Here is a 15,780-nt window from a genome sequence, read left to right on the forward strand (position 1 = left end):
TTATACTGTTGATACCTGATATTGTGTGTTATCTGTGTTTAGTGCTTTGTGCAGTAAAGATTAGTTATATACAGTTGTGTGACAATGAAAGTACACCCTCTTCGGATGCCCACAATCGAGAGGGACCTGCGGCATAGTACGAGTACTAGTGGAGGGTATCTACTCCTTCGCATTGCTGAATACAGGGTCTCAAGTGACCATCATCTACCGGCCATTTTACGATCTGCACCTCAAGCATCTGCCTATGCAATCGGCAGAGAAAATGAAGTTGTGGGGCCTCAGTAGCGAAGACTGTGCAAGCGTGTGTGTCTCAAGCATGTCGCACCTTTCACTATTGTGTCCAGTATTTTTATAGAAGCCATCTAGCAACTCTACTCCATAGCTGGTAGCCACTCTAGAATTCACATTATGACTGATTTTCAAAGCTCCCGCACCCGGTACTGGAGTACCCAGGCAGTGGGTAGTGCTACCTCACATTTGGGTGGGATTGCTGGGACGGACACATTGGGTTATTGGTGCCACGGCACCCTCAGTACTTTGGGAGAACCACTCAGTGTTTGGGGTCACTGTATTATACTGTTGATACCTGATATTGTGTGTTATCTGTGTTTAGTGTTGTGTACAGTAAAGATTAGTTATATACAGTTGTGTGAAAAAGAAAGTACACCCTCTTCGGATGCCCACAATCGAGAGGGACCTGCGGCATAGTACGAGTACTAGTGGAGGGTATCTACTCCTTCGCATTGCTGGATACAGGGTCTCAAGTGACCATCATCTACCGGCCATTTTACGATCTGCACCTCAAGCATCTGCCTATGCAATCGGCAGAGAAAATGAAGTTGTGGGGCCTCAGTAGCGAAGACTGTGATGGTGTGATTTAAGTACGGTTGGATATACCGCAGCTTAATACTAACAAAATTCACCCCATGGAAGTGGAAGCCTTGGTATGTCCCGAACCCCAGGAACATCCAAATTCCCCCATCATATTGGGGACCAATGTGGACGTGGTGCACGCCCTGATCCATGCCTAACTGCACAAAGCCGGGGAATTACCCCTATCGTCTCAGATTCATCCAGTATTCAAGGAGAAGTGTTACAGAAGCTCTGCCCAAGAAGGATTTGGACAATTCTTCAACCTTGAGAAGGGGTTGACAGAGATTCCACCAGGGGGAGTGACACATGGCCGCCGTATCTAACTACCCGGGCCGCGATAAAGCCGACTGGTACTTTTCACTAGAGACCACGCCCGAAGAGGACGCCAAGAGAGGGTTCAAGGTGGTCCCAGAAATGAAGGAGTGGAAGTCTTCACTTCCTCATTAGTTCAAGGTGACCATACAGAACATCTCGCCCCACCCTATACGGTTTGACGTCGGTCAAGCGCTGGGTCAAATATACCTTGTTACTCAAATAGAATCCCTGACTCATGTGAACGTGGCTACTACGCGGGAAGTCCCTCCCGGATTGCAGTTCAACTTCGGGTTATTGTCCTTTCCATCGGAGTGGAAGAAATGGCTAAGCAACAAGCTGGCGGAGTGCAAGGAGGTGTTCTCCACCAGTGAAATGGATGTGGGCTGCAGCAAGAGTGCTCAGCATACGATCCGACTGAACTATGCCACTCCATTCCGGGAGTGTTCCAGACACATAGCTTCCAGAAATGTGGAGGACGTGAGGGACGTCCTGAAAGAGATGGAGATGGCAGGCATCGTAATAGAACCCCGTAGCCCCTATGCCACCCCTATTGTGGTAGTGCGGAAGAAGAACGGATCCGTGCGCCTATGTGTGGACTACTGCACTATGAATCGCCGCACAGTTCCGGATCAATATACATTGCCTTGGATTGAAGTGATCCTCAGTGCCTTATCCGGCAGCTAGTGGTTCAGCATGCTGGACATGAGGTTGGGGTATTACCACGTACCCATGAGCCCCAAAGACCAGGAGAAGACAGCATTTGTCTGCCCCCTTGGGCTTTACCAGTTCACCCGAATGTCCCAAGGCATCTGTGGTGCACCTGAAACTTTCCAGAGACTAATGGAAAGGACCATGAATGTCTGGTCTATCTGGACAATATAATCGTGTTCGAGCGGACGTTAGAAGAGCACGAAGAACGCTTTCTGAAGGTCCTGGATAGACTGGGAAGAGAAGGCTTGACAAATTTCCTTAGACAAATGTGGCTTCTGCCGCACTTCAGTCACGTATGTGGGCCACATCGTGTCTGCATAAGGGGTGGCTACGGACCCCGCTAATGTTGGAGCAGTAGTGAACTGGCCCAGACCAGAGAATGTGATGGAGCTCCGATCCTTCCTTGGGTTTTGCGGATACTACCATTGAGAATCTACCCAGAATAACCGAAGCACAAAGCAGCGACCCGCGAACACCGTACGGGGAGAAATGGACTTCCACCTGGGAGAAGGCTTTCACAGAGCTTAAGAAGAGCCTCACTGAAGCTCCTGTCTTGGCCTATGCAGACCTGGCGCAACCGTACGTCCAGCACGTGGACACCAGCTTCAACGGTCTGGGAGCTGTATTACACTAGAAATACCCTGAATAAAATGTTCGGACTTATAAGAGATCGGTTCTTCTGGCCCAAGATGCGGGAATCGGTGGAGCACAATTGCCGGAGGTGTCTGCGGTGCATACAGTGGAAGACATTGCCTACATGTGCAGCCCCAATCGGCCATCTAAAGAGCTCTGGTCCCATGGACCTAGTCTGCATGGATTTCCTTTGTATAGAGGCAGACTCGAAGGGTATTGGGAACGTTCTCTTAGTAACAGACCATTACACCCGATACGCTCAAGCGTTCCCCACCAAGGACCAGAAAGCTCTCACAGTAGCCAAAGTACTGTGGAAGAAGTACCTAAAGGATGCACTCTGATTAATAGAGAGACTTTGAGAGCAAGTTGATCAAAGAGCTCCTGAAGCTTCTTTTTTTTTTTTTTTCAATTTTTTTATTGTTTTTTGAGAGAATGACATCAAATAACAGGTTTTAACATACATCTGTTACAACTTCAGTGTTTAAAAAGAAAAAATATTACAACATAAATAATACTCTTGTTGTCTTCTTTTTCTTATAAATTAACTTACATCTGTTGAATTCTACAGAACATTTGTTATATATTTTTTTTTTAAATTTTAACAACCTATTAAGGAAGCAGCCACTTCCGAGCATCTCTCTCGGAGAAAATCAAGGATAGTGGAGAAAAAAGCAAGAAAGAAGAGGGAGGAGGGGAGGTGGGGGAGGGGAAATGAGAGGGGGGGAGGGGAAATGAGAGGGGGTAGGGGGGTGGCCTATTAACTCCTGCAGCTTCTTAATATCGAGAAGTCTCGCACCACCCCCTACCATCCAGAAGGAGATACCCTTCCGAAATGGTTCAACGAACCCTACTGGATATACAGTATTAGGAACACTATGGGACTCTGAGAAGGCCGGTTGGAGCAAGCATGTCGAACCTTTAGTACATGCCTACAATTGCACAAGGCATGAATCCCCCGGTACACACCCTAATTTATGATGCTCGGCGTGTGTGCAAAGGCTCCAGGATAACCTCTGTAGAGCATATCAGTTGGTGTAAAGAGCCACCGACCAAGCTGAACGAAAATAACAAGCGGAGGTATGACCATAAGGTATGCTACAGGGAACTTTGGCCTGGAAACAAAGTTCTCTGCGGAATTTAGGAATACCAGGGAATCACAAGTTAGCGGACCACTGGTGAGAGGCTCCCTTCGAGGTGGAGTCGCAGATACCTGGTGTCCCTGTATATCGCATCAGAGACTCAGAGGGAATGGTAAAGGTCTGGTATCTGAATCACTTGTTACCTATCGTGGGGGAAAGTGAACGGAACCATCACCAATAATGCCTTCAAGCGAACAGGAAGATCCCAGCGGAATTCCGAATGCTGTAATGGAAGAGAATCCCCTGAGAATTGTGAGAATCCCCTGGAAGGAACTTCGTCCACTACAAATGGAGATTGGTGGGCACCACCAGAAGAAGTAGTGGGTAATGGTCCTGTCCTCCATGTACCCTCTCCAGCAGCTTCAATAAGCCGACCTCTCGACCCCAGAAGTCTGAGTCAAGTTCATTGTGCAGCCCTTGCCCTGGATAAGTGCACTTTCTTGATGAGTGTGATACCGTCTAGGCAGAGGTCAAAGTTGCCTAAAAAAGTAGTGGTAATGTCAAAGGTTAGAAGAAAAAATTAAATGTACAGTATTACACATCAAGATAAAGCTTGTTGATCTGTATTTTAGAAATATTTATACAATATGTATGCTCTACAAACAAACATAACAATAATAATAATTTTATTTCATATATTTCTCTCAGTGGGACTCAAAGTGCTTCACAATTACAGTATAGTGGGCAGTACACAGGAATTTTTACAGACACAGTCCCTGCCCAGATGAGCTTACAATCTATGTTTTTGGTGCCTGAGGCACAGGGAGATAAAGTGACTTACCCAAGGTCACAAGGTACACACACAAAGAATTGAATCAAGTTCCCCTGGTTCAAACTCAGTGTCATTGTTCACAGAGTCAGTGTCTTTACTCACTGAGCCTTTTCTCTAGCATCTAATGGCAAAAGTCTCTTAAATAAAGCGTAAGTCCCTCTATATAAAATGAAAACTGAAGTATAGGTGTTTAAATGAAAAAGTAGTGGTACCGTGTACCCCGACATTCGATGGTATGTCGGGTTATACAGGACTACTACTTTTTCATTTACATATCCTTCACATTGTAAAGGTGCGCCCAAATATCCAGATTGCCAGGGAGGAAATGTTAGCATGTGTGGAGAGAGTTGTATTCAAATAATAGTTATTTGACATATATTTGAATATTTTGCATACATTAGTTGAATATTGTATGTATATAATTCTTATTTGAATCCGTCTCACTATGCGTCTTCAGAAGTTAGAAAGGTGTTGTCAGTAAATAAGGACAGAAGGACATTATAGGGTGTTTCTTGCTCTATTCATAAATCAGTGCAAGAGAGAGATCTGATTAAAGCAGTTTCACTAACAATATTACATATTTCTTATGCAGTCCTACTTAGCACCATATACTGGCGTGTAATTAAATAAAAGCACTCATCCATGCAACAACTTATCTAGCATCTTTACTTATGTTTTATGAAGATATATGTAAAATATTTGCAGTTTAGGTTCAAAGCATAATGCTCAATCGTACAACATAAAATGGCACATAATATCTCATACTAATTTAACCCTTCCTGCCTGGTTCCCCAGCAATTATTTACCTTCTCTCAGGGTGCTGGCTGTGGTGGTTGGGCGGTGGAAAAGATGGGCGCCACGAGTTTTTATAATACACATTCAATCTTTGGGAACACTGCAGTCACAGTTACATTTTAGGTTGACATGGTTGTACTATATTTCATCCATACTGCTATCATTCTTGACAGACTTCTTCCCTAAGCACCCACTCTTAATACTCATGGCAGGTGCATTCACTTGTTACTGTACTGACTTCATCTTGTGGACCGGGTCCCCCTTTTTAGCAACATCCTATGGGCCCCCTTTACTGCAGGCCACTACTGAGATCCTGGCTTATTCTGTGAATGTTACTATTAATGCAAGCCGTGCTCTGGAACTGCCACTTCCTCAGGGATGATGAGTACTGTAGATGAGGATTCGCTTGTAGGGCTGATCCTCTGACAAGCTGAGGCATTCTGTGCTTTGCCCACAATGGCATATCTGCATTCCCAACCTGGGGCATGCTTGTTTCTTGTGGCCATGCAACAGGATCCTGACTTATAGGGCACTGTCCCTAACTGGAACACAATAAAAGGTGGGCCTGACCTGTACTATAACTGTGGGAACATATCTCCTACCTTCACTTCCCAAGGTTCTGTTCTTCCTCTCATGCTGGAACCTAACCTTCCAAAACTCTCTCTCTCTTTTATACCCCTCCTGATACAATACCCCAGCGTCACCACAGTGAGGAGCTTAGCATCCACATGCTTAGCACTAACTCCTTGTAGTATAATAGTAAACCCACAAAGAGGTGGGGGGGGGGGGCGGGGGGGGGGGAGAGTTACCCTTAGTTACCCTCAACAAAATATTACAGTCAGCACATTAATGTGCTATCAGTAAAATGTATTGTGTTGACAAGTTTCAAAATAATAATATGATATTATGACCTTTGTTTTTATATATATATATATATATATATATATATATATATATATATATATATATATATATATATTCTATTTACAGTCAAGATATTTTACAAATTGTGCTTGATCCACATGATATGAGACATTTTCAAAAAATGTATGTTGTTGACAGAACGACATAAGAATATTAATACATTTGTTATGTCAGAATGAAGTAAGAAGTTCACAAAATAGGTTGTGTTGAAAAAATGTTTCACACGATTTTTGGGAGGAATTACAAAATAAACTATTTGCACAGAATGGAAAATATTTTCAAACAATTACAAGTAACAAGTTATTATCTGGTGCAAATGAGAAACAAGTTGCTTTGTTAACAGAATTCTTTATGTGACCCCGTGCTTCCCGAGATACAGGCCTCTGAAAGGGGTGCGGTATCTCTGCAAAGTTTAAAGCCCCAGATCAAATGGGCCAATGGGAAGCCTCACCAGATTACATCACGGCTTCCTATTGGCCCACAGGGTGCGGGAGCCTTCAAAAGCGGTCATTATGTGATCGCTGCTAGCCAAGCGGAGCGGCTACCAGCACCTCCTGGAGGTCTGTATCTTCACAAGCATGGGGTCCCCGGAAAATGATGGGATTCAGCTCCGGAAATACCCTGCTTCAATCCTATGTTAAAAGAAAATCAATTTGCAAAACAAATCCCCTGCATGGATGCCTCTTTAAAGCTGCAGTTCAGTCAATATCCTTCATGTGTGTTTTTGTTTTTAATAAATCAGTTCTGTAGTAAGAAAAAATACTTTTAGCATTTTCTGTTTAAAAAAAAAACAACTTATAAAGACCAATTTTCTTGTATTCTATTTTAACAAGCATGCTTGTTTCTATAGCAATGATTTACATTCCCCATATTTAAAGATGTCGCCAAACTTTTCCGATCAATAGACGGAGAACGAATTGACCGGCAGCTATGCAGTTCTTTAGGTAATTAGAGATTGCCCACATGAAACTATTGAAGTAAAAAAATTAATAAAAAAAAAAAAAAAAAGACTGAACTGCAGCTTTAAGAAAACTGTTTTGTTTTTTTAGGAAATATCCTAAATGTCAAAATGTATATGACAACAATAGATATGAAATGACTCATTACCCAGTTACAGTGGCGGCCGCCTTTAGCCTCGTGCGGCCGTTTCAGCGCAACTTTAAAACCGCGGGCAGATGCAGTGTTTGATGCGGCATTTTCCGGTATTTAAAGCCGCGGCCGCGTGCATTGTATTAGCGCTGGCTCGGCATGAATGCGGTGAAGTGCGTGGCATTCGAAAAAAATACCCAAACAAAATCGGAGATGTTTCAGAATAAAAGGGGCCGTGACAGTATACTGTTGACAAGATAGATTTTGTTGAGAAAATGGATTTAGTAAAATATCTTAGAACATTCTGTCAACAAAATAGATTTTGTGAACATTTGTAAACAAAATAACATTTGTCAGGAATAAAATGTTAATTTTATAAACGTAGGCTAGCTCCATATAAACCTGACTAAGGGAATAGTTTCAGCAAACCCACAGTTGCAGTGAACAGATTTGAACTATAAATCACAATCACTCTGGTGGGCATTTCATTATGAGACAGACTGGTCAAGCATCTCTGAATGACGGTCAGGTTGCCTGTGGCCTCCTGGGAGTCCAATGATGACCCCATGGTTTCAAATGGCCCAACCAGGTCTTTCCTTTCATCAGCACAAAAGTTGTTGCTTTCAATGTGCGATCCCAGTTGAATTTCATAGGGGCCTCTGAATGGGGAAGTGTCAATCAGGTGTTTTCTGTCCCTAAAGAAAACAAAGCTCTCCAAATTCTAACTTTAAAGAATAAATGAACAATATCAGTGTCAGCAGTGGGTCAAAAAGGAATCAATAACCCAGCTGAGCCCACTTAAATGTTACTGGAGATAGTTTTATTTGGTTTAAGGCCCCGCTGGAGGCTGCTGCGCGCACCTGGCAGAGTTCTCAGGCGTGGGGGGCGTGGCCAAAACAGGACAGGTGGGTGTGGCCAAGGTGGGGGCAGAGCCATGACACCATGTGTTTTAATGGTGTACTCCCCTGTACCAGTCCTAATGTAACAAGGACTTTGAGTTACATAATCTTTATTCTCCTTTTTGTGTTGAGAAAAGTCCAAACCCTACTTCAGATGCTTATCTGCCCGGCCACAATCCCTTTCAGCATCCCAGATTGGATTTGCAATAAAGCACTCGGGCATGTAACATCTCGCCTCACTTCTTCAATGTCTGCTTTACTGTTCAAGATCCGTTTAATAGCGTTTCAAAAAGACACAGCAATTATTTCAGGTACCCTCCTGGTCACACATTAATCACAAGCTGTGTAGCAGATTCCATCAGCTTCACCTTGTCACACAATATACATGATTGTAAGTACAAAAACATTTTTTCGGTTGGCTGATGCGGATCCAGCCTCCGATTGGCTCCCTGGTGCACCATGTGACCGCGTCGCCGCACGGGAACACAATCCAGCTCTATCCCCTGCTGGCTGACGCGTCACAGCACGAAGAGGGCCAGGAAGCGAAGAGTCACCGGGGCCTGCTACTGAGTAGGTAAGGGGCTGTGACCCGTCTGCAGCCGGGACCTAGCCTTAGGAGGGAGTTCTTTAAGGCAGGGGTGCGCAAATTGGGGGTGAGAGATGTTTCTAGGAAGGCGCAGTGGTTGCAGAGGCCCCGCGCTCTTCCCCTGCATTTAAATTAAATGCCGGGGGATCGCGTGAGGCCCCGGCAACCTATTACTTAACGAGATTCAGACAGCTGTTGACGCGTCGCCATGGCAACGCGGTATCAAATGACTCCGCGTGTCACGTGACGTCACATGACCCCGTGGCATCATTTGACGCCGGGAACTGAGGTACAGTAAGGGGGGCGCGAGCAGGCAGGGGGGGCGCAGCTGCAAAAGTTTGCACACCCCTGCTTTAAGGTATCCTCCCGCCAGCAGAGTATGGAGTGGGGCAGTAGAGGATCATGAGAAGGTACAAGGAAAGCATGTAGGCCTTTATTTAACATGCTGTAATGATACCTCCCTGTGCTGGAGATGTTACTCCCATTCATTTCAATTGAGATGATCTCCTCTCTAGCCGGGGAAGGCAGTTTCACAACATATTGAATAGGGACCATAAAGACACAGGGAGCCTAAGACAGGGAGCATTTGTTGGGTTAAAAGGTAAGTATCAGAAGGGATTGCATAAAGACTTAGGACTAGTGATAGGACAGTTTATAATCATTACCTCATTAATAATATGTAGTTGTGTAATGTACAGACGTAGCAAGGGTTATTGCTTCAACTGGCGTATTATAGTGGGATATTCTGCGTTAACTACTATGAATTCTATGGAAACGCTGTGATATTCTGCATTATAACACACTATTCTGCATTATAACACACTATTATGCATTATCAGTGGGTAAAATAATACTGGCTGTATCTGTAGTTAGTTCCCGAGTCACTACATTGTGTTTTATAGCTGTCCTTGCTCAGAGCTGTTTTCCTTTGCACTTTTGATGCTTCATGTACCAAAAGGGTCACTTGCAAGGCTAAGACAAATTTACCAACGTTAATAATGCTTATTATGTTGTCATTTTTTGCATATACTGTAGCCCCAAAATTAATTTCACAATGCTGGATAGTATCAACGTAATGTTATTAAAATGTTATTCATTTAAACGAATGCACCAATGGTAAAAAAAAAATATATACAACTTTTAGCAGTCTAAAGCTTCTGTAGAAAATAGGTATAAATAGATATTCGTTATTTCCAGGAGATGGCATCTTCAGAAATATCGCACAACTACAGTAACTGTTATGTGACAATGTGCAAAAAAAGGTGTTTACTCAGACTCATGTTATCACTTGATCTCGGCAAGAGCAATGTCCTGCTGAGCAGCAGAGGAGTTAAATGACATTGAAACCATGCAGTGGAACTGGGGTCAGGACCATAAGCTAAATGCTTTATACAAATCCTTCCTACAGCCTCTAATGTACAGGCATACCCCGGTTTAAGGACACTCACTTTAAGTACACTCGCGAGTAAGGACATATCGCCTAATGGGCAAACGACAGCTTGCGCATGCGCCTATCAGCACGTCCTGAACAGCAATACCGGCTCCGTACTTGTACCAAAGCTGTGCGCAAGCAGGGAGACTATAGAGCCTGTTACATATGTGTTATTACATCAGTTCTGCACGTATATGACGATTGCAGTACAGTACATGCATCCATAAGTGGAAAAAAGGTTGTGCTTCACTTTAAGTACATTTTCGCTTTACATACATGCTCCAGTCCCATTGCGTACGTTAATGCGGGGTATGCCTGTACAGTATGCTGGGCTAACACTAGATTCACTATAGGTCAATATTTGAAACAATTTGATGATATCAGGGGATATTAAGGTCATATTTAGTAAAGCCACATCGTCAGCAATAAAGCAGTGATAAGGGGCCTTTTACAGAGAATATATGAATATATGTGGCATATGCAAATGAGAATACAAGTAAATCATTATTGCAAAATTACTTATTCATGTGCTCTTCCCCAAGCTCCAATACCTGGCTGATTTTTATCACCGAGGCTGGCGTTTGCCATATCTTTCCTATGTACAGTATACTGTATAATGGTCACTATCTACAAAGGCAAATTAAAACTAGCCAACCTAGACTAGGTGATACAAATACATGAAATACACAAATTATGACTTTGTAAAATGGTAACCCATTATTAGCCAGTGGCCAGCTAGACAGGGTCAACCCCTGACAAGAGGCATCCGATTATGAAAAAAAACAAGTGATTTCATTCTAACTTTTGTGACCATAATACATATGCAGATCAGCGCTGGCTCCCGGTCCTCTGATGCTGGTTCCCCTGTGTCAGAGCTGGCTCTTTGTCCTCTGATGAGGGTTCCCCTGTGTCAGAGCTGGCTCTCTGTCCTCTGATGCTGGTTCCAGTATCAGAGGTGGTGAAGACATACAGAGCTGGCTCTAATATACAGTTAACCTCCAGTGAACGTACAATTACCCCAGAGATTGTAGGGACCCAAGGGGCAATTGTCTACTCTGGGGGCCCCTTTTAAAAGGGAGGTAACAGAGTAATACTGTTATATCTAATATTTACAGGCTAATGGTAGTAACTGATATTGGACTTGGTTATACCTAACGGGAATTAAACCTTAGCAAAGAGGGACCACCCAAAGGGAAAGTGCTGGAGAAGTACTGAAGGAGGTCATGAAAAGGAGTGAGGAGAATGCAGGTAGGCTGAGGGTATACCGATGTAGCCAGACTTAATGTTCTCGCTGGCAGTGGGAAACCCCTCCTTGGGAGGTTCCGTTTGGAAGAATGCCCCCCCCCCCCCACATGTAGCCACAGCCTTCACTGTCAGCTCCAGAGACAGTAAGTCAGGCAAACATCTGTAAATAACCTCAGAGATATAGTCTGCTCCACCCCCACAATATCAGTTTTTAGCTCTATAATCGTTGATGTAAATTCCTGTCATCATCCTATTAATTGCTTTGTGTGCAGATAGCTCCCAGGCTTCTCGAACCTTCCTTCACTTCCATCTCTCTGCTAAAGAAGAAAAACACCGGGAGATCCATCATGCAGATGTCTGGCTCTATCTTCAGGCAACTCGTGGCAGGAAGGTAACCATTACAGTAACCACATTTCTGTCCAGGGAGCAGTCGTCAAAAGGCATAGTTCAAGTGGAAGTCGTAAGGAACAATTGGTACACATTTCCCCTGCCCTCACTCACCAGGAGAGCTCTTGGTGATGGTGAAGAAAATATATATCTAGAGCTGGAGTGTTTTGATTGCCAGGATCCACCTTTGATGGCCAATATCAGTGATGCCCAGCGTCCGTTCTTGGTTGTAAGAGCTCGTGACCAAAAAGAAAGTCCTCGCATCCACAGACGCAGCACAGAATGTAGCAGTGATTCGAACATGTGCTGTCGAAAGGACTTTTATATTGATTTCAAGGAGATTGGCTGGAGTGACTGGATTATTAGTCCAGATGGTTACAACATGAACCTCTGTGAAGGCAGGTGTCCTGTTCACCTGGCCAGAGTACCCGGTATTGCTGCATCCAGCCATACAGCTATCTTCAGCCTCATCAAGGCCAACAATGTGTATGCTAGCCTTAGCTCCTGCTGTATCCCCATCAAGCGAAGGCCTCTGTCCGTGCTCTACTTTGATCTTTACAACACCATTGTCAAGACAGACATTCCTGACATGATAGTGGAAAGCTGTGGTTGCACCTAGAGCCCGGTCCTCTACAACTTGTGATGGTTAGGGTCCTTCCAAGTGTCCTGCTTCCTGTGGCAACCATCTATCTTCTTCTTTATGGACACTTGAGGGCCACATTGACACTCAAAACACCAGAAACTATTTTCAAGTTCTGTAGTATGAAAGACTAGTATGACTATTTTACTCTGATGAACTGATCTTGAAAACAGTGTAAATGTTCTTCAAAGTCACTGTGGCCTATAATTATCGTGTCAATTAGACAAGTGTTGTCTGCTTAACAGGGAAATGCAGGTGAGCCAGAGGATCTAAACCATTATCAGTATAGCAACACAAATCTTGAATCAATCACAGTTTTAAAGTAAAAGTATTATTACAAGAACAGCTAGAAAAGGAGTTAAGATTGTTTTCAAGCATCCTGCAATGTGGCTACACACCATTATACAAAACATTGACCTCCTATTTACAGCCTCTACATCGCTGAGCTGAGATAATTACTGTATTATAGCTCACAGGCATTCTTCCCCTCTGTGCTGGAGCTTTCAGATTAAATTGTTTAGATCTGATCAAGTGGCTTGATTCACAAACCCACGCAATACTTTTTGCCTGTGCAAATTATTGCATAGGCAAAAATGTTTGTGCAGATATTGGTTAGTAAATCTAGCTACAAGCCCATATATGCAAATAATGTATTGATGAGAAAAACTAAGATAGTAGGGGATTGGAGAGGGTCATACAGTAATAGAGCTTAGTCATAATAGAAGTGACATTCTCACGGGCAAAGTGTTCATTGGTAGAATTTTAATAGTAGGACAGAATCTGTGATAACACACACTCTTATTTTCTTGTGTTGACACCTGCAGTTATAACACATAAGCAGTTGTAACGGCACAACAACTCCGTCCCATGCATGTACATCCAAGCATATGCTGCTCTCAGTAAATAAAATTAACCCTGTCATCATTTAGTTACATCTGAGGTCTTATGTTTTGGTGTTAAAAGTTTATCACAATGAGTGAAAAATGTGTACTCCATAACCAATAACTGTACTATTACCAGTCTATGTTTGAGCGCACATCAATTTTTTGCACCGGTGGATGCCAGATGCCCGTGCCTTAACCACAAATACATCCTCTCTGCATTTCATTAATCAGACTGATCAATTAAAACTATGCATTGCATTTTGCATATCCCATTGGTATTTAGCAATGAGAATAACATTAAGCTTATGCAATCATAGAATAATAATGTGTACAATGCTGTTTCACTGCATTGTGCACATATTCAGAACAAATTAAAATAGTGTGATATTTCCGACTATCTGCTCCTTTGCAAAATATATGAATTACTTTACAGTTCTGATTATTCAACCAACCCTAATTCGTTCAATTTCACAATGTATTCTTGTTTGGGTAGATTTGGTGCCTGTAAGAAATTACTTGACAGCGTTTTGTAATGGATTCTCTAGTGCTCATTTCCATATGTTGTTAACAGCATTCTGTATTTTGCAGTGGATTTTATACTTTTGTAATCCTTTGTTCATTTCACAATTAACTGTATTTGATTATGAGTACTTTACTTTCTGTAGGGCAGATACTTGTTTGCAGTTGACTATTCTGTATTCCAAAGAGCTCTGGTCTTTGTGCGTCTGTGTTTTTCTCAGATGTCTGATGTATTTTGTTTTGCAAACTGATTTTTTATCTTGCAATCCTTTGCAGCTAAAATAAGTCTGTGACAGAAATGTGTTTGAAAACAACAGCAGATTTAAATATGCACGTGTACCCAAGTGTCACAACATTGGGGGCCATGCACACAAGCTATATTCACGTCATGCAGCGAATTAGTTACTCAGTCCTTCAGTGTCTGCATCAAATGTAAGGGACATCTTTAACAAGTCAGGAACAGTTCCAGCCAGCAAATGAATGCATACCATTGTAACATTACATATAATCATTTCTCCCCTAGCCCTCCCTACTTTTTCTCTAAATAACTCTCTGAATCTTGTGATAAAGCAAAAAAAGTAACATATTTGAATACATTAACATATACATCATGTCATATAAGTTAAACATTTTAAATTAAATAAATCACTGAAACCTGTACATTTAATGGCAAAATGGGAAGTTTTGGATATTGATATATAGCCCTGATTGTTGCTACTTTAGGGGCTATCTATCAAATTCTGCCAGTTGTAGAACTGTAGCAAAAAAAAAATACCACCATAAATGTAGTATTTTGTCCAGTTTTGCTCCAGTTTACAGCTACAGCTAGGAGATGGATATATATGTATGCAGGGCCGCAGACAGATTTCCCCGGAGCCCAGGACTAGAGTTACGTCCCCCGCCCCCCCCCCGGCAATATTGCGAGTCCCCCGCCCTCCAATTTCACACCTCACGAGTCCCCTCTATTTCCCCCCTTCTTCCCATGTATTTCTCTCCCCTGCGTCTCACTCCCGCTTCCTCACTCACCCCCTCTCACTCTCCCCCTCCAGCCTCGCATGTATTTTCTCCCTTGTGTCTCACTCTTACTCCCTCTTTTCCTCACTCACTCGCCCCCACCTTCCGTCAACTACCCCACTCTCACTCCTTCCCCCCACAAAATACATACCAAAAGAACCCACTCCCCTAAATTCATATTGCCCACCCCCAATACATATTAAAAATACACCCCACCCCCCCTTCAATACATATTAAAAATACACCCACAACACATATAAAAAATACCCCCACCCCACCAATACATATAAAAAATACACCCACCCCCAAAACATATAAAAAATCCCCCCACCAATACATATAAAAAATACCCCCGCCTCCCCAATACATATAAAAAATACACCCACCCCCAAAACATATAAAAAATCCCCCCACCAATACATATAAAATATACCCCCGCCCCCCAATACATATAAAAAATACACCCACCTCCCAAATGCATATAAAAATCCACCCCCACCCCCAATACATATAAAAAATACACCCCCACCGACCGAATACATATAAAAAATCCCCCCACCAATACATATAAAAAATACACCCGCCCCCCAATACATATAAAAAATACACCCCACCGAATACATATAAAAACACACACCCCCAATACATATAAAAAATACACCCACCGCCCCAAATACATATAAAAATACACCCCCCACCCACCTGATATATATATAGAAATACACCCACCCCCAATGCATATAAAATACACCCCCACCCCTCTACAATACATATAAAAATACCCCCAATACATATAAAAAATACCCCCAACCCCGCAATACATATAAAAAATACACCCCACCGAATACATATAAAAACACACACCCCCAATACATATAAAAAAATACACTCACCGCCCCAAATACATATAAAAATACAACCCC

At 42.8% G+C, this 15,780-nt stretch overlaps 1 protein-coding gene across 4 annotated transcripts in view; it reads left to right on the plus strand.

The window, feature by feature from the left end:
* The window catches only part of LOC142489915 (inhibin beta E chain-like), a 36,513-nt gene extending 23,149 nt beyond the window's left edge, over positions 1-13,364 (plus strand). For all 4 annotated transcript variants that reach the window (XM_075591522.1, XM_075591520.1, XM_075591518.1 and 1 more), the window contains exon 3: positions 11,686-13,364. In XM_075591522.1, the coding sequence (XP_075447637.1) occupies positions 11,686-12,419 (734 nt within the window). In that variant the 3' untranslated portion in view covers positions 12,420-13,364. The remainder of the gene's footprint in view (positions 1-11,685) is intronic.
* Positions 13,365-15,780: the final 2,416 nt, after the last annotated feature.

The sequence above is a fragment of the Ascaphus truei genome, chromosome 3 (genome assembly GCF_040206685.1).
Source record: "Ascaphus truei isolate aAscTru1 chromosome 3, aAscTru1.hap1, whole genome shotgun sequence".
NCBI lineage: Eukaryota > Metazoa > Chordata > Amphibia > Anura > Ascaphidae > Ascaphus > Ascaphus truei.